Below are 27,789 nucleotides of genomic sequence, written 5' to 3' on the forward strand. Positions count from 1 at the left end.
CGTGGGCCTATACTCTCAGCACTCAAGAAGGCAGAGGCAGTTGGATCTCTGTGAGTTCGAGGCCAGCCTGGTCTACAAAGCAAGTCCAGGACAGCCAAGTCTACACAAAGAAACCCCCGTTTTGAAAAACCAAAAACCAAACCAAACCAAACCAAACCAAACCAAACCAAACCAAACCAACCAACCAACTTAACAAACAAAAAAAAACAGAAACAAAACAGCAACATAAAAAACCCCAAAACTTAAATATTATGAACTTTCAATAAAAATCTGGCACTGCTTAAAATGACTTTCCTTTTATTTTTAGCTCATCTGTGCTAATTCTGACTGTGTGTTTTATGTTTGCACTCCTATAGTCCAGGCAGGCCTGGAATTTGCTACAGCAAAGGACAATATACAACTCCTGCCTCTGCCTCGCAAGTCTTTAGGAATCCGGGTTTGTACCACCATACCTGGCCTTAAATCTGACGATTTTAAACAAGAATTATGACAGAGTACAAACAGTGTACTTAAAGAACACTGGAAAACTTACAACTTGAAGATATTGCCGGGTGTGGTGGTACATGCTTTTAACCCCAGCACTCTGGAGGCAGAGGCAGGTGGATCGCTGTGAGTTAGAGGGCAGCCTGGTCTACAAAGTGAGTCCAGGACAGCCAAGGCTACACAGAGAAACCTGTCTCAAAAAACAAAAAAAAAACAAAACAAAACCCCCCAAAACTTGAAGTTACTAAGCAGTCAAAAGCAACTACTACGAGCCTTTTTAAGAGGGAACACCCATCTCTCCATACACTCTTTGTTCCCGAGAAAATGGGCTTTTCTCTCTGCTGAGAGCCTTTGCTATCCTGTGGAGATGGTAGGCAGACAGGCACCTTGCAGAGGATACTGGAAGAATGCCCTGACTTTTGCACACAGCACCACCTGGTGCCAGCTCAGGGTCTTTCTGGAGAGCAGTTCTGATGTTCCTGCTGCCTGGCTCCTCTGAACACCATTGTATAAAACAGTGGCTCTCAACCACTCCTCTTCGTCAAGATCAAGTCTACAGCTTGAAAAATTACAGAAGCCGCGAAACCAGCCTGAGAGTCTGAGACAGAGTTCATACATACGTACAGGCATGCATACATATATACACATGCATGGGATGTGTGTGTGCGCGCGTGTGTGTGTGTGTGTGTGTGTGTGTGTGTGTGTGTGTGTGTGTGTGTGTGTTCAGAGGTACACAAAGAATACTGAGGTGCACTAAATCATAATATGAGGTGGTGAGAGTATGGATGTTCCTTTTGCTTTGTCTTACACAAGCACACAGTGGGCATATAAAATAAATGATGGTTCAAAAATGAACATTCTTTCAAGACAATAGTCCACTGGCCAAGATACCTATTGAGACTTTGGTATAGATACAGCATTGATGTGTTACAAAGGGAAATCTTGACTCCTGTATGGCGTGAGCATCTTGGCAAGTCACTTCTGCTCTAAGCTTTTGGAACAATTACTTTGTCCTTAAGATTTGTATTTTGGGATCCAGTGTCTCCTTGTTTTTTTCTCAAGCTTAGAACTGTAAAATGTAAGCAGAAATGCTCTTGCTATTAAAACAAGTAAAATATGTTTTTTTTTACAAAAGCCTTTGTTCACAAAAATAATTTAGGCAAATTTATTTCCTGTGGTTCAAGAGGAATTTACTACCTCAGCACCCAAGTAAGTTGAGGCTGGATACTGAGATCAACTACACTCATAATCACGTCTGCTTGCCCACCGTTAATCACTTCAAAACCCTATGACACTCAGGCAAACTTATTCATCCTAGCTACACGCCATCTTAGCCCACGCCGTCATACCAGGGCGTATCAGAGACACTGCTGTTAGCTTGCTTTAGGTCTGGCAAGGACAGCTGAGAATAGCATTGTTAGCTTCGTTGAAGAAATTAGCACTTAATGTGGGGCTGAATGAATGCTGTTATCCTTTAAAGAGCAATTTTGTCACATGAGCATGCATAATATATATAATCATCTCCTTTGAATACGTAGGTGTTAATGTGAACTTCAGAAACTAACAGACTCAAGGTCATGGGTGAGTGGACAGATGGTTAGGTGAATGAAAGACCAGCAGAGGCAGAGCACTGCACTGGGACTTCCTGAGAGCGAGGACTGCCTAAGTCATCTCTGGATCCCAGTACTTGCCAGGACTCATGAAGTAAGATCTTAGCAATATGGAAGGATTGGTTCAAAGTAAATAATGCGCACATGCAATGTATGCTGAAATATAATAAGATTAGACAGGACCTGGCAGAGAGCTAGGCAGCTGCTCGTCTGTAATTATCATGGTGACCCCCTCCCCTCATCTAAAACGCACAGAGCTCAATATGTAGTTCAGGGAAAAAACTTTAAGGTTAAAAGACATTGAAAGTACCTGCTAGAACTCGTGTGGGAGAAAGACATTTCAGAATGCTTAAATAATTGTTATATCAGCAACAAAACCAAGGTTATAAAATACATAATGATGTAGGGAATTGCTAAAACTATAATAATTTTTTGTTCAAAAGCAAGATGTATGGGTTAGAGAGATATAAACCTCTTTCAGAGAACCTGAGTTCAATTTTCAGCACCTGTGTTAAGAAACTCACAGCTACCTGTTAACCCCAGCTGCAGAGGGACCAAGCACCTCTGGCCTTAGCTGGCACCTACAGTACTCTGCACATAGTTACATACAGACACACATACATGTACATAATTTAAAAACTGAAATAAAAGCAAGATATATATATATATATTATAATCTGATGGGTTGTGTGTATATGAATGCATTTAATACAGAAAAGTACAATAATAAGTAAAATTCACATCCTCCAAAATTCGCTTTTGACATTTAATTTATACCATTCCAAATGATTTTCTTATTTATTCATATAAAATATTTTCATAAATGAAAATTTAAATTATACATGAAAAGAATATATATGTATATATGTATGTATATGTATACACACACACACACACGCACACGCACACACATATATGTGTGTGCGTGTGCGTGTGTGTGTGTGTATTCATCCAGGCACACTGATGGATGCTTGTGATGCCAGCACTGAGGAGGCTAAAGCAGAAACATTTTGAGCTCAAAAATAAAGTTAAAAATGTATGTACTGTGTGTTTATCTCCAAATATGAATTAATATTCACATTTTTGTAGGAATAATCAATCACAACTTCTGTATTACTTTTCTGTTGCTGTAATAAAAGCCTTGACCAAGGCAATTTACAGAAAAGTTTATTTGGACTTATGTTCCAAGGCAATTAGCACCTATCAAAAGGCATGGCATCTGGAGCAGAGTGCAGAGAGCTCCCATCCTCGACCCATAGGCACAAAGCAACGAGAGGGAATTGGCACTGGCAAGAAGTCTTTTAATCTTAAAGTTCACCCCCAGTGGCATATGTTCCCTGGTAAAGCCACATCTCCTAACCTTCTCCAGACAGGACCACCAGCTGGGGACAAAGGGTTCAAAAGGCTCAGACTTTAGGGAATGACTCACTCAAACTACCATAGCTCTACTATCCATCCTTACTGTCTTTTCACTTTGTGAGCCAAGAGCAACTTATTACACCATTAACTTTTTATTAAAATTTTTCTTTTGTTCATTTAGAGCAGATAGTCATGCATACCATGGTCATAAATACACATCACACAAGGCAGGCTTTGAATAAAATCAAATGTAAAACATGATAATTATCATAAACTATAAAGAAAATTCCAAAGGCCTAGTGTTTTATAATTAAAATTTATGTTTTCATTTCTAAATTATATGGAGAGTATTATTCTATTGCATGAAAGATTATGATTTTACTTCATCTTGCATTCATGTATGAAAATAGATTATACAGATTAAGTGTGAAGAATTTTTTCCAATTATACCTTAATATAACTGGGGAAATAGAAGTTAAAATTTAAAAAGAAGAGTTAGAGAAATCCATATGAAATAAAGCAGTGTAGAACTTTAGTGGGATTAACAAATTTGCCAAATCATGCAATTAAGAATGGTAGTGCCAGATTTAACACAATGCTCATTTATTTCCAAATCCCAGGGTAAAGCCACTGTGACTTTTTTTTTAATTACTTTTCATGAAGGCAAAATAATTCTTACCCTAAAAGATTAATTTCATTGAATTTCCTTTACAAAGCTAAACATATACCTACTGTACAGCCTCAAGCTGACATTGCTAGACATTTATCCCTGACTTATCTGTGATGAAAAAAACCTTGAGACAATTGTTATAGCAGGTTTGTTTTTAATAGCTAATTTAAATCTAGAAACAATCAAAGAGCCCTCTGTAAATTATTAAACTACAATAGAATATTGCTCAGCAGTAAAGTATAACGTGTATATATCCCAAGAATTATGCTATTCGAAGCAAGCTATTCATTCAAGGCCATGCGCTGTATGAGTCATCCTACAAGGCATACTCTAAATGACAAATTAGTGATTGTTAGGGGGTAGGGGCGTGGAGGGAAGGATAACAGGCCACTGTTGAGGAGAGTTTTATGCTGATGTTTGGGGTCTTGGTAGTAACACAAATCTGTGCATAGACTACAGTGACAGAGGGCCACATGCCCACAGTATACCAACACCAGATTCCTGGTTCAGATGTCATGTAGTTATTCTAACATTGGCCCATAAAGGCTGGATGAGACCTCTATTATCTTTATAACTCACTGTGAATACCTCATCACTTTAATATAAAATACCTTAAATACTAGAAAAACACAGAATATACAAAACTAAATGACAAATTATTGACATACAGTAGGACATTTTTGTCCATTTGTAGCTCTAATATATAATAAAGGTTTGTAAACTATGATATTCAGAATCACTCATTAATTATTTTGTTCATATATGATTTCTCTTTATGTGAGAGGGTGGAATAAATGTTGTTACCATTTTGAAATTGTCACTTTGTTTTGTTTTTGACAGTGTCATGTATACAGGTATACAATGTATTATGATTATGTCATATATGTCCACTGTCTTTTCTCTTCTCTCCCACTGCCATTGACTCCTGTTCCCCAGACATCCATACTCATGTTCCCTGCTTTATCTAACGTTCAGGTACCAATCAGGTAGTCAGAGAGGCTATTTGATCATGACTGCAATGCATTGTGGCAGAAAAGCCACCAGTGATCACGTCTCACCGTAAACACTGAATGGCAATACTGAACGGCCTAGAAATCCCGGCCCTTTATGCAACGATGGTCTGAGTGTTCCTCATTTCTTTGTGGTACTCTTTTTCTCTGACATGAATCCTGAGCAATTTATATTTCATGTGATACTGACACTAACATATCAACTTTGGTTGGATTGTCACACCTCATAATTTTATGACATTTTCATTCTCATAGTAGAAGAGAAAAAGAAAGCCAGGCAATTGATGTCAGGGTTTAGTATTGTCGGTGTAGTAATATTCTCTTCCTCTTTTGGTGTTATGTGAACATAACACCAAAAGAGGAAGAAAATAATGGTATCTTAAAATGGATTGTATCTTAAAATAAGTAAGACATTTATGAAGCATCATCTGGTTCTATGTTCTTATTTTAACTATGTGACAGCAGACAATGGTCCGATCATAAAAAGTCACAAAGGTTAACAGAGGCTGTGCTTAAATATCCAAGTTCTGGTTTTCTAAATCATCTTTAAAACTATGGAATTGTGTTTGTCTCTACCACGTGAGCTTCTGCTTTTGCATTTGGTTTTACTTATCTCTTCCTTCTATCCTTTTCTGTTCTCTAGTTCAGGTTTCTAAATACATCTTATCTGTATTCTTTATGTTACATTTAATTCCTCAGATTAAGAAAAATAATGTCTGAATATTTCTTACTACCATAAAACCAGGACTGAGCATCACAATATGTTCCTACTGAAAAGGTATATTGCCCCAAATTCTGTCCTCACCCTTACTTTGCTGTGTACTTTCCTGTAATTCACTAGATTTATAGTTGAGTAGACTATAGTTACAACCAGCTTTAGTTATAAAACCTCATATAAATACCCCAGATCATAAAGAATTATGGTTCTTCTTAATAAACACAGCATTGTTAAATAAATTATTGCAGCAAAATTGAAAGGAACGTAAGGTTAAATATTACCTATAAAGTATAAACAAATGATGTCCATTAAAAGCATTGAGTAATATACACCAACTCAGCCAGCTTCCCTCTTAATAGTAATTAATATAAAATTACTTTGATACATGAAAAAACATCTTCTTACTGCCTTGTGAAAACCATTCTATATAAGTCTGTTATTAATGTGATATAAAAACATGTCAACAACCTAAGAATATGATGGGATTATTTCTCTAATGTGCAATATATGCCCCAAGCCTCCTCTGCGTTCACAGTTGATGAAAAGGTTAGAAACCTCTGAGTATAGAGGCACCAGGCAAAGAAGCCATGTTACTGCTACTCTCCAACTCTCTAGATTTTATAGCCAAGGCACTGAAAGGGAAAAAGCAATTAAAATATAAATATTTGAGAAGAAAAAATTATTATCTATAAAACTGTGATGATTCTTCCAAGAAAGCCAAAAAAAATAGATGGCATTATTAGAATTAATGACAAGTCTAGGCAGCGAAGTATACAATAAATATATACTCATGAATCAAATAGCTCAATAAATTCATGGTGGAGTTCCCAATAACAACTAAAAATCCCCATAAAATAGAGCAACTGCGAAGTCAAATGCTACAAATTTAGGAAGCTAATTGCCCAGAGCCATTATAAAGCTTGTACTTGGTAAAAACTGTCAGCTTTTCTATACCATAGGAAAAATATGTAACTAAGTGTGACTAGTGTAGGAGGCTGAGTTATAAGACGGCCTCATCCCAGTGACTTTTACCAGTCTCTGATGACTTCCCTCGATTGAGAATTCATCTTCTGTTCTGATGCGTAAGCATGGCCACGTTGCATTATATGGGGAACTCAGATCGTTATGGGCAAATGTGACTCAAGTGAGCAGAATGTCCTCCAGCTGGCAGCAGAACTAAGGGGCCCTTATAACACAGGGCATAGGCAGCCTTTGGGAGCCACACACGGCCCCACCCTATCATTTGCAGGTTCTCTTTTATTTCTGAGTGTTTCACTTGTACGCATTGCACCATGTTCATAGTCACTCAGTACTTGCACACACAGCCCAGCGGATCCCATCCTCTCTCTCAGCCAGCCCCTCTTTTCTCTCGTGCTCCTGCTTCCCTTTCATTCTTTTCCCCAGGCCCCCTGCTGACAGTCACAGCCACTGTATGGTCATGATTGTAACCATTATGTCCAGATCCACCAAGTGAAGAGGCAGCCTAGAGGACGGAGAAGCCTTCGCCAGCCCTACTTAACAGAGGGTTAATATCTGGAATATACAAGCAACACAAGGAATTAAACATCAACAAGAAAGCAAACATTCCAATCATCCTTCTGTTCCTTCAGACTAACTCTGTGCTGTACATAAATGAGATTAGAGGCTTTCACCAAAACCCTCAGGAGAATTTAGAACAAGTGAAAATTTCATGTAAGTTTTAAGATGCCTTTGAGAGAGGACTCAAGTAACTGTGCTGGAGTTACTAGTTAGAGCAGTGAACTGACATGGGATTGTTCATCTTAAGCATCTGAATTGATGCTAATTCGTCTTGGAGTAATAAACGACTGTGAAATTCATGCAGAGGAGAAATTCTCTACAGTTTCTTTTTAGCCTCCATTGAACTTCACCCCAACCCCAACCCCAACTTCTTGTAATAGTCTAGTGTCAACAATTACTCAAGTTAGAAATTTTAAATACTTGGTTCCAACTTTCAGCACTACTTTATGTATAAATTTTTTTATTATTTAATTAATTTATTCTGATTACATCTCAATTGATTTCCTCTGACTTGTATCCGCCCGTTCCTCCCTCCTTCCTGCTTTCACCCTATTTCCCTTCCCTAGGTCTATGACCAAGGGGGACCTGCTCCCCCACTATATGGTCATAGGCTATCTATCAAGGTTCATCTTGGTAGCCTGCTTTTCCTTTCTCTGAGTGCCACCAGGCCTCCCCACCACAAGGAAGTGGGCAGATATGGGGCACCAGAGTTCATATCTGAGCCAGTCCAAACTCTCCACATAACCGTGGAGAATATCCTGTCCATTGGCTAGATCTGCGTAGAGGTTCAATGTTTGCAGCATGTACTGTCCTTCACTGGTGCAGTATCTTGAGCAGAACCCCTGGGCCCAGACCCACCAGTCACAATGCTCTGCTTGTAGGTTTCTAGGGCCCTCTGGGTCCTTCTATTTTTCCATTCTCCTATATCTCTCACCTAGGGTCCCAATAGGATGTCCTCACATCTATCCCAATCTTCTGGCAGGTGAAGACTTTCATGGGACATCCATTTGGGGTTAGTGTCCAATTATAAGTGAGGGAGGACATGTGGGGATAGAAAGCGGTGCTCATCCACTGGTCAGCACGACTTTCCATCCCCTCATGTCCTCACTTACACCCTCCACAGATTTAACTTGATCATTTGCATTGCACACATTTGCTCTCAAATCACAAGCTCACTTTTGCTCTAATATACTGATCCAGTAAAAAGAAATTAGAAATTGCTAGCATTTATCCCTTTTCCTAATGCTAAAATTGACTACAGTTTTATGAGGCCATAAGCTTCCGCTGTGCTCTAGGGTGAGCGTACCAAAGCCCACATCTTTCCAGGTATATCCTCGCTCTGGGAATCATCTTTAAAGTCCATCTCTTATTCCACTTACCACACATCTTTCTTTTTCTTTTTAAATTTATTTTTAATGATTTATTTATTTTTGTTTTATGTGCAGTGGTGCTCTGCCTGCTTATTTATATAGGTGTGTGAGGATCCCCCAGAACTGGAGCCACGGATGGTTGTGGGCTGCATGTAGTACTAGGAACTGAACTTGGACCATCTCTCCAGTCACCCTTTTTCTACTCATGGACAAAGCCCTTGACATTTACTTTGCTTGAAAAATAGGATAAGAACAAGCAAAGCGAGTTTATAAGCTTCTAGCTCAATCTGCCTAAGTTATAGCAATCTGTACATTTATGTCCATGCCTTTTCTTGAATAACTGTTTGCAAGAATAATCAGCACAGAGGGAAAAATAGATCAGCTTCTCACACATTAGAGATGTTCAAGGCACACACGACATCTGTGGCTTATAGCACAATATTTTTACAGGTTCATCAACATGCTCTTTCCTAACAAAAATACTTTTCTTTCCATATGGAGCATAATTTCCAGAAAGAGTGATTAAATTTTGAAAAAATGACATTATTTTCTCTCCTAAAACAATAAATTACTTTGTGAATGAGCACAAATGTCAACCAAAGAAAACTGATCAAACAAAAAAATTAAGTATCTTAACTTATATTTCACCTTCTTTCTTATTCTCTTCAAAACTTTGTAATGATAAGAATTATAAATAATGACATCCAATATTCAGTTGCACATTTAAATGTTAGTCTTGGAACTAGAATGCCATCAACTTGGAACTTGCACCTCAGCAGGAGAAGGTCTTTCAACTGTGATCATCAGAAATTATTTTCCCTAGTCTGGAGCACACACAACACACGTCATTCTCGAACCTTCTGTCACGATTACTGAGGATCATTAATTAGTATTGGTATTAAGGAGTAGAAAAAGCTTAATTTGAGTCACCAAGAATTGATATTTTTGAGCCACGACTTACCACTTATTATTGTGGTAAGAAAAGAAGCCCCTCGTTGAAACTCTATCTATTATAACTTTTAAGGGAACATATTACAACTGTTACTTTTTGACCTATAGCTTCTGCATTTGAACCATATTCAAGAGACACAGATCAAATTAAATTTGAGGGAACATAAACTGAGTGAAAATGGCATGAAACCATTAAAAATGAGGCAAGAACTAAGAAAGGCCGTTCAACTGGGTTGCATCACCCTAAGAGCAAATAGTGTCCACAAAATTCCCAAAGGGAAGCATAAATCTTCTTCCAGACAGACTTTAATCTACAAAGAAACATGAAAAGGGATCTGACTTCATGTAAATGGTGCAGGATGAAAGTAAAGAACAAAGTAGAAATGAAAACCTTTAGCATTTTAAAGCATTGTTAGTAAAATAAGACAATGGAGATTAGACTCCAAGTAAGGAAAATCCAGCAGAAGTAAGGAAGAAGCTGTCTAAAGCGGGCTACTCCCTATCTGCAGTAGCTCATAACAGCTCTGCCGGAAAAGGTCAAGTATCGTTATCATGTGATTAATTCTCAAGCTCACAGGAGCACTGTGGAACTGATCAGAGGCATTGCGGTCAATATGTTCTAATTGGGGAAACTGCAGTAAACAAGGACCAGTTACTTACCCAGCCTCACACTTCTGAGAAAGAATGGCAGGGGAGGCAGTTCCTGACACTCCTGTCCCCAGTCCACATTCTCAGCAGCACACACATGCCAAGTGAGTTCTCAGACCCTCACAAGGGGAGCCCGAGTCTTCTGGGGCAACGGCACACGAATTATCTCCAAGTCAGACACTGCAAATCCCAGGGCGCAATTGTTGCAGTTCAGTAGAGCCTAGCTTTTTGACTTCTCACATTGTTTATTTTCCTTACTGCTTTGTGTGTCCCTTCCATAAACTCTTATAAGCTGAGAACATTTTTAAACAGTATTAGGTAGAAAAGATGGGTTCACATGTTTTGTGAGATTTTCAATAAAGTATGATTAATTTATTACCAACAACATAATAAAGGATCCAGGGCACCTTCAGCAGAAAAATATGGCCCAAGAGAATAAGGTGTTTACTAAACTATACTAAGTGATTAAAGATTAAAATGAACCATTATGGTGGCTGGGCATGGTGGCACACACTTTTAATTCCAGCACTTGGGAGGCAGAGGCAGGTGGATTTCTGTGAGTTCGAGGCCAGCCTGGTCTACATAGTGAGTCCAGGACAGCCAAGGCTACAAAAAGAGACCCTGTCTCAATAAAATAAAATAAAATAAAATGAATTATTATTTTAATCTACTCAAATAATAGGTTGAATTAAATTATAGCTGTGGGCAGGAGGAAGCACATATATAAAAACTATAGAATCATATTGGAAAAAAATGGTAAAATAATGAATAAACAAGAGTCAAACATACTGAAAATGGAAGATGAGTCTATTATTCTTAATTCTACCAGGAGTATTATTTAAATACTATGTGGAAACTTTGGGAGAATTCATATGACAAAAACAAAAATGTCAAATATTGGTTTGAGGAACTTGAATAGTTATGTTTGAAGAAAAACAGGAAGAATGAATTTAGTGAGGATTCCTTAGGGAAGATTTTTAAAGAATTTTTAAAAATTATATAAAGATGTACATCTCCACATAATTTTTCTGTAGAAAGTGGTGACAGTCATCCATTCCTCTCAGCAGACATTTCTGCCTCTTTGTCCGTTTGGAAGTCCTCTTTCTGTCCACTCTAGCAGCCAGATAGGCTCTTGTCATTGTCTCTAGTAAAAAACACGACGCATGGTATTCTGTTATATAATCAAGATTGAGATAGGTTGGCTGGGTGACATTTTGTACTGGAATGGGTAAAGTTTAAAATTCATGCTATTCAATCATTCTCAGCCCTTACAAGTGACAAAGGCAAGTTCTGCTACCACATCTCCCAATAAAACTAATTTTAAAAAATGGGCTAGGCAACCATAAACTAAGTCATAGATTTACAGGGAACTGATTTTCACTACACTATAAAAGCCTTAATGACAGAATATTTACTCCATTGTCTGCCCTGGCACTGAAGATATCTCAATTTGAAATAATATATAAATTTTGAAGGTATAAAATGATGAGATTAAATACATACAATTGAATAAAATTGCACTGAAATTTTCTTAATTTTTATATGCTTATGGCAACTTTCTGCAGGCAAATTTCTTGATTCATAAGCTAATTAATTAATTACTTTTCAAAATAAGCATATTAATTCAATGCCATGGATAATATTGGTTGCTTAAACTAAACGAACACCAGATCATAAGAGAGTATCAACACTACTCAGTGTCCTTTGAGCCCAATGTACGAATAGCTAAAAAAATGCCATGAGTCATTCTCCCACACAGTCCTACAATAAATCCCCTACAAATATGTTCCTTTTGTAATACACTGTGAGACTATGTAACATTTATATGACTCAGATGCATTATTCCATGACTGTGTCCCTGTCTTATTATTTTGCTCCAAGACAGAATAGTATTTGTGAATGTCCATTAAGCCATATGAATCTACACATGCTCAAAATATTGTCACCAAGGATGACATGGGTAACATCACATCAAAATAAAAACATGGTAAGTTTGTTTACAATGTATATAGTGTCTAAAACATGTGCTATTATCTCTGGGTTGAATGTGGTATTTATGTTGAAAGTCCAGAGAGAAGAAAATCACTGATACTTTCCTGCCTAAATAATTTTGACACTCAGTGTTTGGTAACTTATGATTTTTCTAGTTCGTTTGTTTTTCCTAAGGCCCACTCTAAAGATTATAATGGTGCATTCTTGCCCTAGCTTGCAAATTAAGTCCCGGCCCTTGACCTCAGCTTACAAGGGCAGTCACAGGAAATAGCATTTTAAATCAGCTGCAACTGACTTCAATGGACAAACTTCTACTTTCACTAAGGCCAGCCTTTCAAATATGAGATTTACTTAATGACACGTGAGTGTACTTAAGGTATGTATGATTACTAATAAATAGTCCTAAAAAGATAATGACCAAATCTAACATGAGAATGTATCTATTAGAACCACAGGAACAGGAATAAAAGGTAAAAGCCTGATTTTATACATTTTTAAAATATATTATGTCATTTTTATCTCTTCAATATAAAAAATACTGTTATCTTTCATAAATAAATATTTAATTCTGAACAGTATCTTCTTTAGCTAAAACACTTTATTTTAGATTATTTAATATTTCAAGAATATTCAATGGTCAAATATTATTTAATAAACTATCATCTAATGATAGTAAATAATTTTTCACTATATAATTATTATAGAACTGGAAAATTAACATAAGTGCCAAGGTATAATAAGAAATATTACCGTTTGCTAATTCTTTTGTTCAAAGGAATCAGCCAGTACCATTTTCACTTTCTCTACAGCTGCAAAACTAATTCTAAAAAACAAAAATTCTGGTGCAGTTCATTACTTCAAATGGGGCAGCTTATGGAATTCTACTTCTATTTTTCAAATCATGAAATATGAAAGTGTTTTCACAGTGATGTCTTTTCCTAATAACAATGCGCTTTTTAATGTGAGAGTATGCACGTGAACTGTTAATGACAGAGTAGTCAGTGGGCATATTCCTGTGACTTCAACTTCTTGAAAATTGAATGTGGCACTGACAACAACCAAACAAACAGTGTTCCTAAAAATGTTTGCTTCCTTTAGAAGAACAGCTGGTTCTTTGTACACAGAGCCCATAAATAAGGAACGGCATAAAAGTCATAGAAAATAATGCAATAGTGTTTGATAAGTGGCTTGCTCATATAGTCACCTTTCTGCCCTACCAGCTGTACTAATCTGTGTGTTCTTCTTTAATGGATATCCCACTCCTATCTACAAAACTTACATCACACAGCACCTACAACACTGTCATAGCTCTGTAAGTAAAATAGAAATAGTGTGAGATATTTGAAGCAGAGAGAATTAGTTTAAAAGGTCTTAAAGGGAAAAAACAGCATTTGAGCCAAGATGCATGTAGTTATATTGATAACTACAGAAAGCAGCTAGTATTCTGTGGCCTGGGAATCACAATGGGGAGGTAGTGGGAGAAGCCTAGGCCTACTTATTGTGGCAATTCAAAGATGACTCAAGAGATCTCATAAATACAAAAAGGATGCCCCCACACAAGCATCGGAAGCATGGATGAGGCGCCTGGAAGACGTTCTGGGACGGCCACGAGTGAAGTGTGTTTCAGGCCAACAACCTGGCTGAGCTATCTGCGTGTAAAACAGATGATCCAGTACATGCGAGCTGATATACAGGCTCTGCTTATGGTTCCTGGGTGAGGTCTGGGAAGCACACTGGGCAGAGAAGCATTGACGGCCGCACACCAGTTCTGGAAGGAAGGGAGACTTCTGAGCTGGGGTCCATAGCTTCCTGCTGCTGCCCAGGGAGGCCCAGAAACTGTAAGCAGCAATGACTTACTCTCTCCCTTCTTCATTTCTCAGTCTTGTTCCAGGACCTCTTCTGGGCCGATCCAACTGAAGTCCTGCAATAGAAACTTGGAATGGTAAACTGGCGGGGGTCAGACACCTACAGCACATAGAAAAATGCGAAAGGAAAGAGGTAAACGCCTGGGCAAAGGTGTAATATCGTCTGCAGCAGTAACTTTCATACAGTTTTTGTTTGTTTGCTTTTTCCATAATGACAGTTATTAAAAATTGATATATTACTTTTATTTCCTTGAATAACAAGATGGCTTAGAAGGAAAAGTGCTTATTCCCAAGCCTGACAGTCTGAATTCTCTCCCAGAAACTCACATAATGAAATGAGAGAACTGATTCCCAAAAGCGTTCTCTGACTTCCATATGTGTACTGTGGCCTATGCACAAACCCTCAACACATGCAAAATAAATTTAATAAATTTTTTAATAGAAGAGATAAATATGTTACATAAATACACAGTAAAGAAAACAATATACAATATAACAATAAACTAATGACATTATTTAAGATTGCTATTGGAAAATTATTTTTATACTTCCTTAAAAGCATATAATAGATTTATTCAAGTTACAAATTCATGCCAAATCTGTTTCCCTTGTTTTCATAAAAACACATTAATATTCTGCTTGCATATTACCCTTCCAATTCTAGTACATGATGTTATGAAATAGATAATTTATATAAGTTGTAAACATCCAGGGAAACATTATCAGCCTGTGGTAGGTTATAAGTGGCCTTTGATTCCTTGCTCTTCTCATTGAGATTTCTTTTGTATCTGGATTGGCCATAGAGACTAATAAAAGTATATTAGTTACAAAGGAAGGATTCAGGGCTTTCCATACAGCATTTAAAAAATCCTGTATCTTCCGATCAAAGATTCTTGAAGCTTTGACCTACTCAGAAACAGCTGCCAAAGAACTGCCAAGCAAGAAGCTGAATTGTCCCAAGACCACCGTGTAGGAGAGACCTCATAGAGATGATCTTACAGCAAGTCTCAACTGAGTACTGGCTTCTACTCATTCCTCTCCAAAATATCAGACACAAATGTGAAACCATCTTATATCCTGCAGAAGATGGAAATGATAGCCTCGATCAGAGAGGCAAGCAGAAGAACGAGGCAGCCATAGTCATCTAATCTTGGCCATCAAATTGCGAAACACAATAAGGCTGTTATTATTTGAGCTGTGACCTTTGGAGTATCTGGCCATGGAGTGATAACATATAATGAAGTATGCCACCCCAACCATCAAAAAATGCACGTTAAAACTAAATATATGCTACCTATGATTGGGCAAACTGACATATTTAAATTACAACATGGAATATTCATTATGCTTCAAAGATAAGAAACTCTCATTTTCTACTAATGAAGTAGAACTAGTACAGAACTATCCAGAAGCCTCTGCCTCTCCATGAAAGCTGGGTAGATCTCGCTTTTCACTGTGGAGTCATCTTAGGGTAGGAGGTTAAGTAGAAGTCTGTGTTTATAATTATATACTCTTAATCCAAGGACACCCATTCACCAAGCTTTATAATGGTCAGACATCATATAAAATCTATTCATGAAGAATGTACATAAGTAATCATAAAATTCTTTTGGACATTCCCAGTAACCAATGTTTTCTCCAAAAACATAGTTCAGAAGAGGGACAGCTGTTATTCTATAAACCCTGTTGTCAGAACATTTTATATATGGTTAAAAAGTAAACTGAAAATGACCCAAATGTTCGACAACAGATGAATAATTAAGTAAATTGTAAGTTATTAATTAATGATGTCATCTTTTGAGAAGAAATCACAAAGTCTTTAGCTACATCAGAAACTGTGTAGTGTCTAATAGAAAAGATCATGCTGAGAGGCTACATAGTGCACATAGTTGCAAGTCTGTAATGCGTTATACTATAGAAAAGAACTGGAAGGAAATTTTAAGAAGTGAAAACTATTAGGTTGAGGTAATGGTCATAAGATACAACTTTTCCCTTAAGTTCTCTCTAATTTTCATTTCCCATCTAGCTACATCCTGTTACAGCCAGTAGTAAGTGATGCAGACACTCAGACACCAGTTTCTGATGTTTATCAGACACATCCTACGAAAGACGCAGCTAGGCCAAGGGAACCATGCATTAGCCAAGCTTACAAGGCACGTCTGGCTGTAAAGAACCACTTCCTGCTATGATGTATGTAATTGAAAAACCCAAACTATCATTAGGAAGGTGAAGTCGAGATCTGGGAGAAGTCTGGCGCCTTTCTGTTCTCCTTTTGTTTCACCAGGGGCCAAGTAAAAGCACTAGGAACCAGGAAACAAAAAGCCAACATCTCTACCCTCTTAACCATCTTCACAAGAGGAGCTCTCTCTCTCTCTCTCTCTGTCTCTCTCTCTCTGTCTTTCTCTGTCTCTCTGTCTCTGTCTCTGTCTCTCTGTCTCTGTTTCTCTGTCTCTCTGTCTTTCTCTCTCCCCGCCCCCCACACATCCAATAAATATTTTTAAATAAAAATGCACTATTTAAGACAAAATAGTAGGGCAGCAGGATCAGAGTCTAGCTAGGTTTGATAAAAGTGGTTCCAAACACCTACAGCCACTCCTTGACTGCTGGTAGCTTCCATGTTTCCATCCATGAAATAAGGAGTTCTCATTCGTGTGATGCTCTCTTCCTGTTCATAAATTGTGTTTCATTTTAAAATACGAGAACGTAGTTGCCAGGCATGATAGCATACACTTGTAATCTCAGTACGTGGGAGACTGAGACAATTGAGAGAGCTCCAGGCCAGCCTGGGCTACAGTGATTGAGACTCTGTCAAATGAAAAAAAAATGTGAAATAATACTTTTCTGAGTATTTTTAAACCTCTTTAATATTGTTTACATTCCAATTTAAATTACTCCTAAAGGCTTAAATTATAACATTTTAAGTAATAGAAATACATTTAGATAAGAGAAAACAGTTGCTTGGTAAGCCAGATTCTGATGTCTAGCTCAGTGGTACAGGGAGGGACCTGAGCTCTAATTCTTTTTCCAAATACAGACCATAGCACAGCAAAGTGGAAATTATTGTTCATAGTCCAGAGGAGGGGATTTAAGGGGGGACAGCTAACATTAAATATCTTTGAAAATGCCAAACAGAAACCTACTATTGTATAAGTTTCATATAATATATATTATATATATAATGTATGTAGAAACACACATATGTTCACATAAATGAACTTAATTGTAATTCCCTTACAGATGAGATAATGCTCCCACTAGAAGTCATAAGTTGCCAAATAAAAAGCTTAGTGCCAAGCATAAACTTCTTGTTGTTAGTCAGGGGTATCCCAGAGACCAGCAACACAATACAGGCTGATCTCACTGCTCTTAGCTGCCCACCAGATCTCAATAAGACAAATTGCTAAAGACACCATACACTTTTGACAAAGGGCATAGAGAAATCATGCTGATGCTGACCAGGAAGCCCTTCCCGGCTAGCTAGCCTCACAGTACTGGAGGGTGCTATATAGGTTGCTGGAGGTAGGAGTAGAAATCATGAACATGCAGGAACCCTGTGAACTATAGTAATGACCAGCATAGCAAGCTATGCCATGGGTGTAATTGTGGTGGGGTAACACTTGCTTTATGAATGTAATTATGATCGGGAGGAAACATGCCTGCTACCATCTATCTGACCAACAAGTCATGCTTTAGGAGCTCATGGGCCCTGAAGGTGACCCCATTACTACTCCTTTCCTGAGTGGATAGAGTATCAAACTTCCCTCTAGGCCAAGCAGCTCTATGCCTATTAATGTATTGGGCAGTCCTCATCAGAGACATTTCTTTGTGCAGTGGAAGGTGATGAATGCAGAAACTCACAACTCATCAAACTATAGGACGTAAGTATCAATGGAACCAAGGAACCCTCAACTACAGACAGAACATCTGTGTCTTCATCGTTCAAAGCTCAAAGACCATCCTAGAAGAGGAAATGGAAGAGGTCAGAAAGGGACAGAAAGAGACACTGTCCTTTGGATATGAAAGAACTCTGCTGCATTCAAGAACCCGCAACAGTTGCAGTTGGCTGCGTAAGAGACAAGCAAGATGAAGCCAGTGAACATTCTCACATGGAGAAGAAGGGTCTCACAAGACTTTTTGCCTAAATGAGAAGCTGTTAACGACTGAGGCTTCTGGGGAAGATGGTTCAGTTTTCTTTAAAGGAATGGCTTCTAGTAGGTCAACCATGTTCCTGGGGAAGGCTCTACATCAATGAATATGTATGGAGCATAAATTAGATCCATAAATTATTTAAAACATACATACACACACACACAAGTTGGGATGAGGTGAGAAGTTAGGGGTTTATCTGGGAGCAGTCGGGGGGAAGTGGGAGGTAAATATAATCAAAATACATTGTGTGAAATCCTCAAGGAATTAATAAAAATGTTGCCTTTAAAAATAATCAAGTCTGCATTTCTCATAGGCACTTACAATGTGACTTCTAAATTGTCTACATACATTTCCTAAAAAGCCCGTTCACCATTCATGACATAGCAGTTACCCAGTCTTTTTTTTTTCCTTTTTTTAATTAATTTATTCTTGTTACATCTCAATGGTTATCCCATCCCTTGTATCCTCCCCTTCTTCCCTCCCTCCCATTTTCCCCTTATTCCCCTCCCCTATGACTGTTCCTGAGGGGGATTACCTCCCCCTGTATATGCTCATAGGGTATCAAGTCTCTTCTTGGTAACCTGCTGTCCTTCCTCTGAGTGCCACCAGGTCTCCCCCTCCAGGGGACATGGTCAAAGGTGAGGCACCAGAGTATGTGAGAAAGTCATATCCCACTCTCCACTCTACTGTGGAGAATGTTCTGTCCATTGTCTAGATCTGGGTAGGGGTTTAAAGTTTGATGGCCTGTATTTTCCTTGGCTGGTGCCTTAGTTTGAGCGAGATCCCTGGGCCCAAATCTGCCTATCATAATGTTCTACTTGTAGGTTTCTAGGACCCTCTGGATCCTTCTACTTTGCCATTCTCCCATGCAGTCTTATCTAGGTTAATTTCAATAAAACATTTGTCTTACAAGTTGAGTATATGGCTTCATTTTAATGTCAAAATTGTCTTCACAGCATGAAGGCTTAAGCTGCTTCCTTGGTTTACTACTTATCTTAAAGACACCCTGACCTGACCAGACATGGAATTTGTTCTACTTTTGCTCAACTTTTATCAAAGAATTTGCTCCCCATGTCATGTAAATTACTTCTAGGATTTCGACATGAGAAAAAAGTCTTCCTTGGAATCTTAACACTTGCTCTTAAGAAAAAGTTAGTTTTCCCTCATATTCAGAGTTTACTGTGGCTACAAAGGCAACTTAGCCTAGATTTCTGTTAATTTTTAATTGTCATAGAAATATCTATCTTCAAGACTGAAAGGGGCTTAATAATTTAACTGAATGATGTAAACACACATCTATAATGCACAGAAGAATCTGTTTCTTCAAACTTAATATTTCCCAGAAATTAAAAATATAGACAGGAAGAGAAAGGCTTATCCCCATCACCTGGGACTTCCCCTATGTCAGGGGAGCTCTGGGGTCATCTGAAGGACTCAAGAGTTCTCCAAGGCACACATCTGAATATTACCTTGACTTCAGTCTCCTAAAGTATGAAAAATAAAGCACAGCAATCTATGACCAACTATAAGTACTCACCTACCTTCTATCCAAGTGTCCAAAACTGGATCCCATGATGCCAAGTATGCATTTTTGTTAATATAGAAAGATCCCTCCCAATATTCACCTAAAATTAAAACTTGCCCAAAAGGTCATAATTATGTTGATGGTTTTCTATTCAGGGTTCAGTTAGTGTGGCTATGAGAAAAAAAATCTCTGGAGTCAGACGGTCTTACAATGAAATTTCCAGCTATTGTAGTACAATTGTGAATTTCAGGTTTCAGTTTTGTTAGGATTTTTGTTGTTTTTATATTTCCTTTAGTACCCTTACAGCTCTGCAACTGGGAGTAGGGCCTTGCAGTCCTTCACTCATCTATGTTGTAATGTTGACTTTTGAATTGTATTTATGTGGGTCTGAAGATGGTTCAATGGTTAGGCACACTTACTGCTTTTCAAGAGGCCCTGAATTTTGTTAGCACTCATGACTAGTGCTTGAAAATTGCCTGTAAATCCAACTCCAAGGGACCCAAAACCCTCTTTTGGTTTTTATGGGCACAATCACACACTGAGTATATATACACATAGGTGTGCATTCATGTGTACACACACACCTGCATACACATGTACACACATATAAAAATAAATTAAATTTTAAAATTATTTTATGTAATAATGTATTTATGTATAAATATAATTTGCCACAGAATGTGTTTGAGCATCAGAAAACAACTTACAGGAGTCAGTTCTTTCCTTCCACCATGTGTGTCAAACCTAGGCCTTCAGGGTTTGTGACAAATAAGTTTATCCACTGAGACATCTCACTGGTCTCATCCTTAGGAATTTTTAAAATGTTGGTCTGCCATTGGTTTTTGGCATATGGCTTGGAACTTCTCTATCACTGACTAAAACTTGAGCATTCTGTCAAGATCCTGTTGTCAATAAACTGCTAATGAAATAGCCTGAAGATATGCCTCACTTTATAAATATTTCCAGGGGAATATTAAACATAAAAACACCTCCGTATTCCTGACAAGATTTAAGTAGGTCATGGGTAACGTAAGAAGCTTAATTTGAACTTTAAAATGCAAAGTCCTGACCCTACACACTGAATGTTGAATAGAAAGGAAAGTTTCAAGGGACTCTTTGGCATTTAACAGTAGATTTAGGGTCATAGCTTTCAAGAGACATGTTACTAAAGCTACCCCGGACATTTTCATTTTTACTCATACTCCCAGGTGAGGAAGAGAATGAGGAAGAGGCCAGGTATTTAGATGTGAGCTAGACATCCCATAAAGACCACAGCACCTGGGTATCCTGAAAAGAGGTGATTCTCCAGGAACAGATGAAAGTAGGGGGACCGAATTTAAAACACTGCTTTAGAGATACCTGTCAAAGCAATGTCAGCTTTCTTTCTCTGGGGCTGCAGAAACTTTGCACTAATTAAACTGGTGTTTGAGTAAAGTCCCAGGAGCTTTCTGAAGAGCACTAGACTTCAGATGCAAAGGCAGCATGGGAGATCTCAGAGGGATAAAGGGCCAAGCCTATCATACTTGCTCATAATGTAAACAATGAAGAGAGCAGCACAGCCAAGGAAAACAGCTTAATTGGCAGTTGGTCCTCTAGTGGGTGAAAGGGATGAAAGGTGACACATGGGCCAATGTAAATATTTCCGGTTTATCCAGACCAGTAAACACTCTTACAGGTTCCACCCTTTGATTACCAGCTGTGTCTTGATAAGTGCCTCGACCTGGCCTCCCAGGTTAAATTTCACTCCCAGCCTTTCCCTCCAGACCCCTACACTGTCCCGAGTCCAAATTTCTTTCGTGATATCAAAATATAGGCAAATATATACATCATACCCAATTAATTCGTTTAAAATAATAAATCCCATCAACCCTGACTGGACACAGGACAAACCCTTCAAATCGAAGACTCAATAAGGATAAAATAATAATAGTTTGAAGAGACAAAATAGTGAAGAGTCAAAGGAAAGGAGAACGCTACTGAAAGTATTTAACAAATCCTTTCTGTGAGGCTGTGCAGAGGGAAAAGCTGTCTAAGTGAGTAGGCACTACATAAAACACTTCTTCAAATGCAAGTTCACCATCAATGCTGTATCTTCTGTGACGGCCACTACTGGATGACAGTAGAAAGAAAAGGCGGCTAATCATAGTAATTTGAATTTGTGGAGGGTCTATTGTTTTACACTTGTACCTATCAATCCTCAGGAACGTCTTAGAAAAAAAGTAGCCAGGGTTATTTGCTTCATGTGCCACTAAGACACTGAGATTCCGAAATAAGGCCGTACAAGAAGGGAAAAGTATTAGTTGCTAAAGGAGAAAATAGGTTCACATAAAAACGACTGGCAAAAATGTGGCCTTCTCCTGCCTACTTCTCATGGAGAAAGTAGGTACTGCCAGAGAGGTTATCCAAAACAAAGGGCAGACTGCACTCAGAGGGAGAGTGTGGGCAACGTGTGAGGCAGAAACTCAACTTAGATGGTGGCAGAGAGATGTCAGGAGGCCACCCCTGGCCTTGCTTGGTGAAACGGACACTGAGATTCACCTGCTCAGATGACAGTCCTTCATTCCTGCACACCGCATGGTAACACTAGAGATATTCCATAAATATCAAAACAATAGAAAACAATTTCTTCATAGCTATGCTCTGAAAATAATGAAACAATTAAAATTGCTCAAATTGGGTAGGAGAAAAACAGACCCTTTACTTCCATGAGCACTGTGCCTCAGCATAGATGAAGAGGTGCTCACTCAGTAACACTGATGAGACAAAGCACATAGCACTCAGAGATAACACCAGGGCATCTGCTCTCAATCTGGCTCCCTTTTTAGTTAAAAAAAAAAATTAAAATGGCCAGTTTTTAAACTTTATAAGACAAATATCTTATAACTCAAACTAATTGCTCTAGAAGATGAATTGAGAAAAAAGTAATGAGTTGTACACATTTTCATAAAAGGAGGAGAGCCATGCACACTTAGCTTTAAAGACCCAATGAGTTTTCCTGTGCAGTCATGAATAACAACAAAAGGAACAAAAAGTCAGTGCCAATATCCTACATATGAAAGCACACATGCAGCTACACACATTATATGCTCATATAAAAGCCTATTAGAAATTGTTACAAAGGAAAACACCTCTCCCACTAGCAAATAGTATAAAGTTACGGTTCAAAATAATAAACACTGAAGAAAACACCCCATGACATCCAAAGAAATAAGAGATTACCAAAAGACCTTTTGAGTTAGTCGTCTCAACCAAATTACATCTCACAACAACAAATCCTGGAAGAGAAAGGAAATTGTTGTCAAATTGCAGCAGGCAAGAGTGCATAGGTTAATCACAGGGAATTCTGAGTTTAGCAAACAGCCAGATTTAGCCCAAGATGTAAGAAATCAAGCAGTTGCACAAGAGGGGAGCTAAAGCAATGCATCAACAGTCAGGGCTGAATTTTCTTTTTGCTTGATCCAGGGAAAACATTTCCATGAGTGCAGCGTAAGACTCTTAAGCCATCTCTGGCCACCCCAGCCAGAAACATGGGTACAATCCACTAATGGAATTTCACAAGGTCCAGGAAATACTTTACTGTCTATCTTCTGTTTTCAGGAAGTGGGTTTTACATGTCACTTACAGTAAATTAACCACCTCTTCTTGTGGCAGAATCTCACCAACTGAGGTGAGCCTTGAATTCAGTGTGTACCCAGGACTGGCACTCATGTTCTCTTGCCTTGGCCTCCCTAGGGCTGGGATTTTAGTACTCAGTTCTCATGTCTGGCTTCTACTTTCTTCCCATTGACTCCTGTGCTATTCTCCCACCCCCTTAAAATGAAGATATGTGAAATATTTACTTCATAGTGTGAAATATTTAATATGAAGCAACATTTTCGTGATGAATTTCATTTATTTTCTTTTGCAAAGACCAACTATCTTGCTTCTTCTTTTGTTGCTGTGATAAAGTACACTAACAAAAACAACTTGAGGGGGCAAGGGTTTATCTTATGTCACAGTTCTGTCTGAAAACAAACAAACAAACAAACAAGCACCTTTACAGACAACAGAAGAGGTGTACCTCACCAGCTCCTGTGGAATTCCAATGCCAAACAAGTTGGCAATGAAGAGGACCATGCCTCCTTGTCTAGACAGCGAGTCTATAACATATTAGAATTATTGGATAGTGGACAGGATGAAGTTCTACCTGATAAATATAAGTTACGAACTTCTAGATCAAAAAGTGTTTTCCTTTCCAGATAGTAAGTGGACTAAAGTAGATAATCCACTTCGATGTGTCTCTCATTCAGGGAGATTTCCATCAGGACACCAAGCTCCTGGTATAAATCAGGCTCCCCACCAAGTGGGTCTACAGCCTTTTGGGAGCTGGGAAGAGGGTACAGGCTGCCTCCACTCTTTCCTGCAGCATCTCTCCCACCACCCAGCCTCCAGCTGCTGGAGTATTGATGGCTCCAGTCTAAACATGAGGAACGTGGAGAAGAATCAAAAGAACACTTGTATTCTACTTATATGGGTTCAAGTTGCCTTTGAGGCTAGGCATGATGGCACACGCCTTTAATCTCAGCACAAGGCAGAGGCAGGTGGATCTTTATGAGTTCAAGGTCAGCCTGGTTTACTTAGTGAGTTCCAGGATAACCAGGGCTACATTTAGAGAATCTGTCTCAAACAAACAAACAAACAAAAAACAAAATTGCCTTTGGTTGTCTATTATGGACCTGGCTGATGTTTATCACTATTAATGTGTTTCCCAGAAAACAGATGATCTGTGGCATTTTTTTCTTTACACATATGATAGCAGAAAATTGGTAGAAACATAAGCAGTATTCTAAAACACAAATTACGCATCACATAAGTTCATAAGTAATATGCCAATAAGAAAGATAAGAAAAAGATATAAGAAAAACTATGAAGGAAAGTATATAAGCTTTATCTTTCATAAATTGAAGTTGAAGCTATTTTTATAAAATTGTGTTTATTTCTTTTAGCTTATTTCTTAACCCTGCAATTACACAAAAAATTGAGATTTTCATAATACAAGGCTTCACAACACAATGTTGAGCAGACTAAGTCTGTTCTTAACCATCTGTGCTATTTTATCTTATGCCCAGAAAACTTGCCCTTTGTTGCACTTCCTTGGCTCCATCTCCTTCCTCCTGATCTTCCCTGGACTTCTACACATGGATGAATCCCCAGCTTCTTCTCCTAACTCCTCCTCCCCTGGCTGGCAGGAAGTCCAGCCTTATTCTCTGCCCTGCTCATGGATTGGCTGTAAGCTGCTTTATTGACATAACAGCAGGAAAATTGAGGAGCAGAGTTTACACAACACTTAGACAGGTAATTAAGATTTAAACTACACAATAACCTTATGCCAACAGTCAAAGCAGGTCAGTTTTTAGCTATGTAGCCAAATCATAAAATATCTTCTATGGATCCATTTAATAAGAAGTTAAAAGACATTTTACAGAACCCACTGTAAATATTTAATAGCATGCACCAAAAAGGGGAGAAATTGGGAAAGTTTACTTTTAGAAGATGCAAATCACAATGTCATAGAGCTTTCCCAAGATGAGACCCATATTTTGTTTGGTTCTCTTCCTGCTTCTTTGGGATTGTTGTCTGATTTGGCCTTGACCTTGGCTGTCTAATGCTCTCTCTCCTCTTCAGCTAAATTTCCTGTGATTTTCCTACTGTTATGTATCATTCTCTGTTCCCTACAGTGGCTTCTTCTCTATTGTACATTTATTTGACTGTTTTTAATGTTGTTTTATTTCTTCTCCTCTCATGTCCATCAAACTCCTTGAAGTGCTCCAGCCTTCTTCCTCCTTCCAAATCTCAGCTTTTATAGGAAAAGTTGATTGATACTTGAGTCTCAGCTAGATCCTTTCCCTGAGCTGCAGAACCTTGACATTGACCGGCAAGATGTCTGAGAATGCTGCTCATGGTTCTGTTTACCTCCAAATAAACTTTAAGCCTCAGTTCTTTCAACCATATTTCTACCAATATCCTTCTGCCTTTTTGGCTGTTTTACAATCTTTACATTCATTTCCAATTAAATTCTTAGATCCCTTAACCTCAACTTTCTTCCTCATATATCAAAGACATCAAGTTAACAAATCCAACTGCCTCAGTCTCTTTCTATTGATGCCATGATCTCTGCTCTGGTTTAGTCTTTACTGTCCTCTTCTAGAGTCCTCTCCCAATCACATTATTTCTTGACTTTTTTGTCTTCATTTTTGCTTTGGTAAGGCATTTTACCCACTGCCCCAGATGTGAGTTTCCTGAAACGTAGTCTCGTGTCACCTGATGCCTCACCCTGCAACACTGGAGAAGTGGGTCTGGAAAAGGTTGGTGATGAAACTTATAGGACATCATTCATTCTCCACTGACTATTCTGTGGCACACACTTCTAGCTTCTCCATTCTCAAAAAGTTCTCTTTTGTTGTTCACCAACTCTGTTCTAAGTGGGATTTCCCCCTATTTCTTTGGCCTTTCCTATTCATTCTTGCTTTGTCTGTTGCTTTGACAGAGGTGTGGACTGGGAAAACACAATCACAGCAACGAAGGCAGCCACACCTAGAGTCTGCTGATTCCATATCCATCTCTAACCCATTTACATTGCTGACTCAAAACCTGTCCAATTACTTCCTTGTGTGGAAGACCACAGCATGCCAAAGTCCACCAACCTCAACTCAAATCACCTACAGTCCTTCCTATCTAAAGGAACAAAAACACTATTACCCACCCAGTAAGACACCAATATGAGAAAGCGTGAGGTCATCCAGACTCATTCTGACCCCTCCCTGCCCGCCAGGCATTGTCCTTAATCTACTAATTTCTATGTAGTTAATCTCACTCCCATCATACTACGTCACTCATTTCGTTCCTTTTCTGAAGATTCTACATTGTTTTAAATAATCGTAGGGAAAAAAAACCACCCTCCACTTCTCTTAACCTGATGTTTGTTATAGAATAATATGTAATAATGACATAACAATTAGTAATGTGCAGTAAAGTGAGATGGAAAGGCCACACAACCTTTTTTGTCACTTAGCATTCTCAATAACTATTTTAGGTACAAACAGACTAAGATACGCTTGCATAAACTTAAAGGTGTTCATTCCTGGTAATATGATTCTGATTCTTTAACTTATTACAGTAAGCAGACAGACAATACCTTTAAAATAAAAGACACGTAATATTTTTATAAAATGCTAAGTATATCTTTTATAAGAATATCCAAGACCATGGACAGGGGAGTTCATCAGACTTCTAAAACAATACAGGTTATTGCTGTTGCCTTTGGTTGACTCTCAGCTATGGAAGATAAGTCCCTATTGCTGAAGATTCTGTGTACCTTGGATATAGGACTTGGGGAATCTGAGATGGATCAGAACTGAAAATATCCCTGAGGACTAGTTTTCATAGCACCTGAGGCTTCCACGCAAGTTTCCAAGAGAGGGAAACAGCTAACAGTCCCACCTTGGTGTGATGCCTGTGGAACACAACAAAGAAGAGCATTACAAGATACCTCTTAGGATAGTCATGCCTTGATAGTAACCAACAGCTCTCTAATTGGATTTGAATCTCTCTCAACAGGAGGGAAATCATACCTGGTACTGTAAACTTAGCCAACTACCTGGGGATCAACACTGAGGTCATTGATCTTAAAGGAGAACTTATTTCCATTGCTTTACTAAAGCAATATAATCCCTAATGTATTCTAAATTCATACACACACACACAGACACATAAGTGTACCTCTCATCCTCAGCAAAGAAATGACTTTTTGCTGTAGATAGAGATCATTACAGAAAATCACAACTGCTCAAAACGCAGAACACAACTGATCATGGGTTCCCTACCCCAGTTGGTACATCTACAACAACCCTTCTGTACCTAG

General features: G+C 38.4%; 1 protein-coding gene across 4 annotated transcripts in view; it reads right to left on the minus strand.

Moving 5' to 3' along the window:
* MACC1 (MET transcriptional regulator MACC1) overlaps positions 1-27,789 on the minus strand; it is a 355,671-nt gene that overhangs the window by 320,146 nt on the left and 7,736 nt on the right. For 3 of the 4 annotated variants that reach the window (XR_014781262.1, XM_084792937.1, XM_084792939.1), the window contains exon 2: positions 14,208-14,271. The exons of the other annotated variant lie outside the window; for it this stretch is intronic. Coding sequence is in view for 2 of the 3 variants with exons in the window: in XM_084792937.1 (XP_084649063.1) it covers positions 14,208-14,223 (16 nt within the window). In the remaining variant the exon portion in view is untranslated. The remainder of the gene's footprint in view (positions 1-14,207; positions 14,272-27,789) is intronic. 4 annotated transcript variants of the gene reach the window in all.

This window comes from Acomys minous (genome assembly GCF_964271855.1).
Source record: "Acomys minous genome assembly, chromosome: 8".
Classification (NCBI taxonomy): Eukaryota; Metazoa; Chordata; class Mammalia; order Rodentia; family Muridae; genus Acomys; species Acomys minous.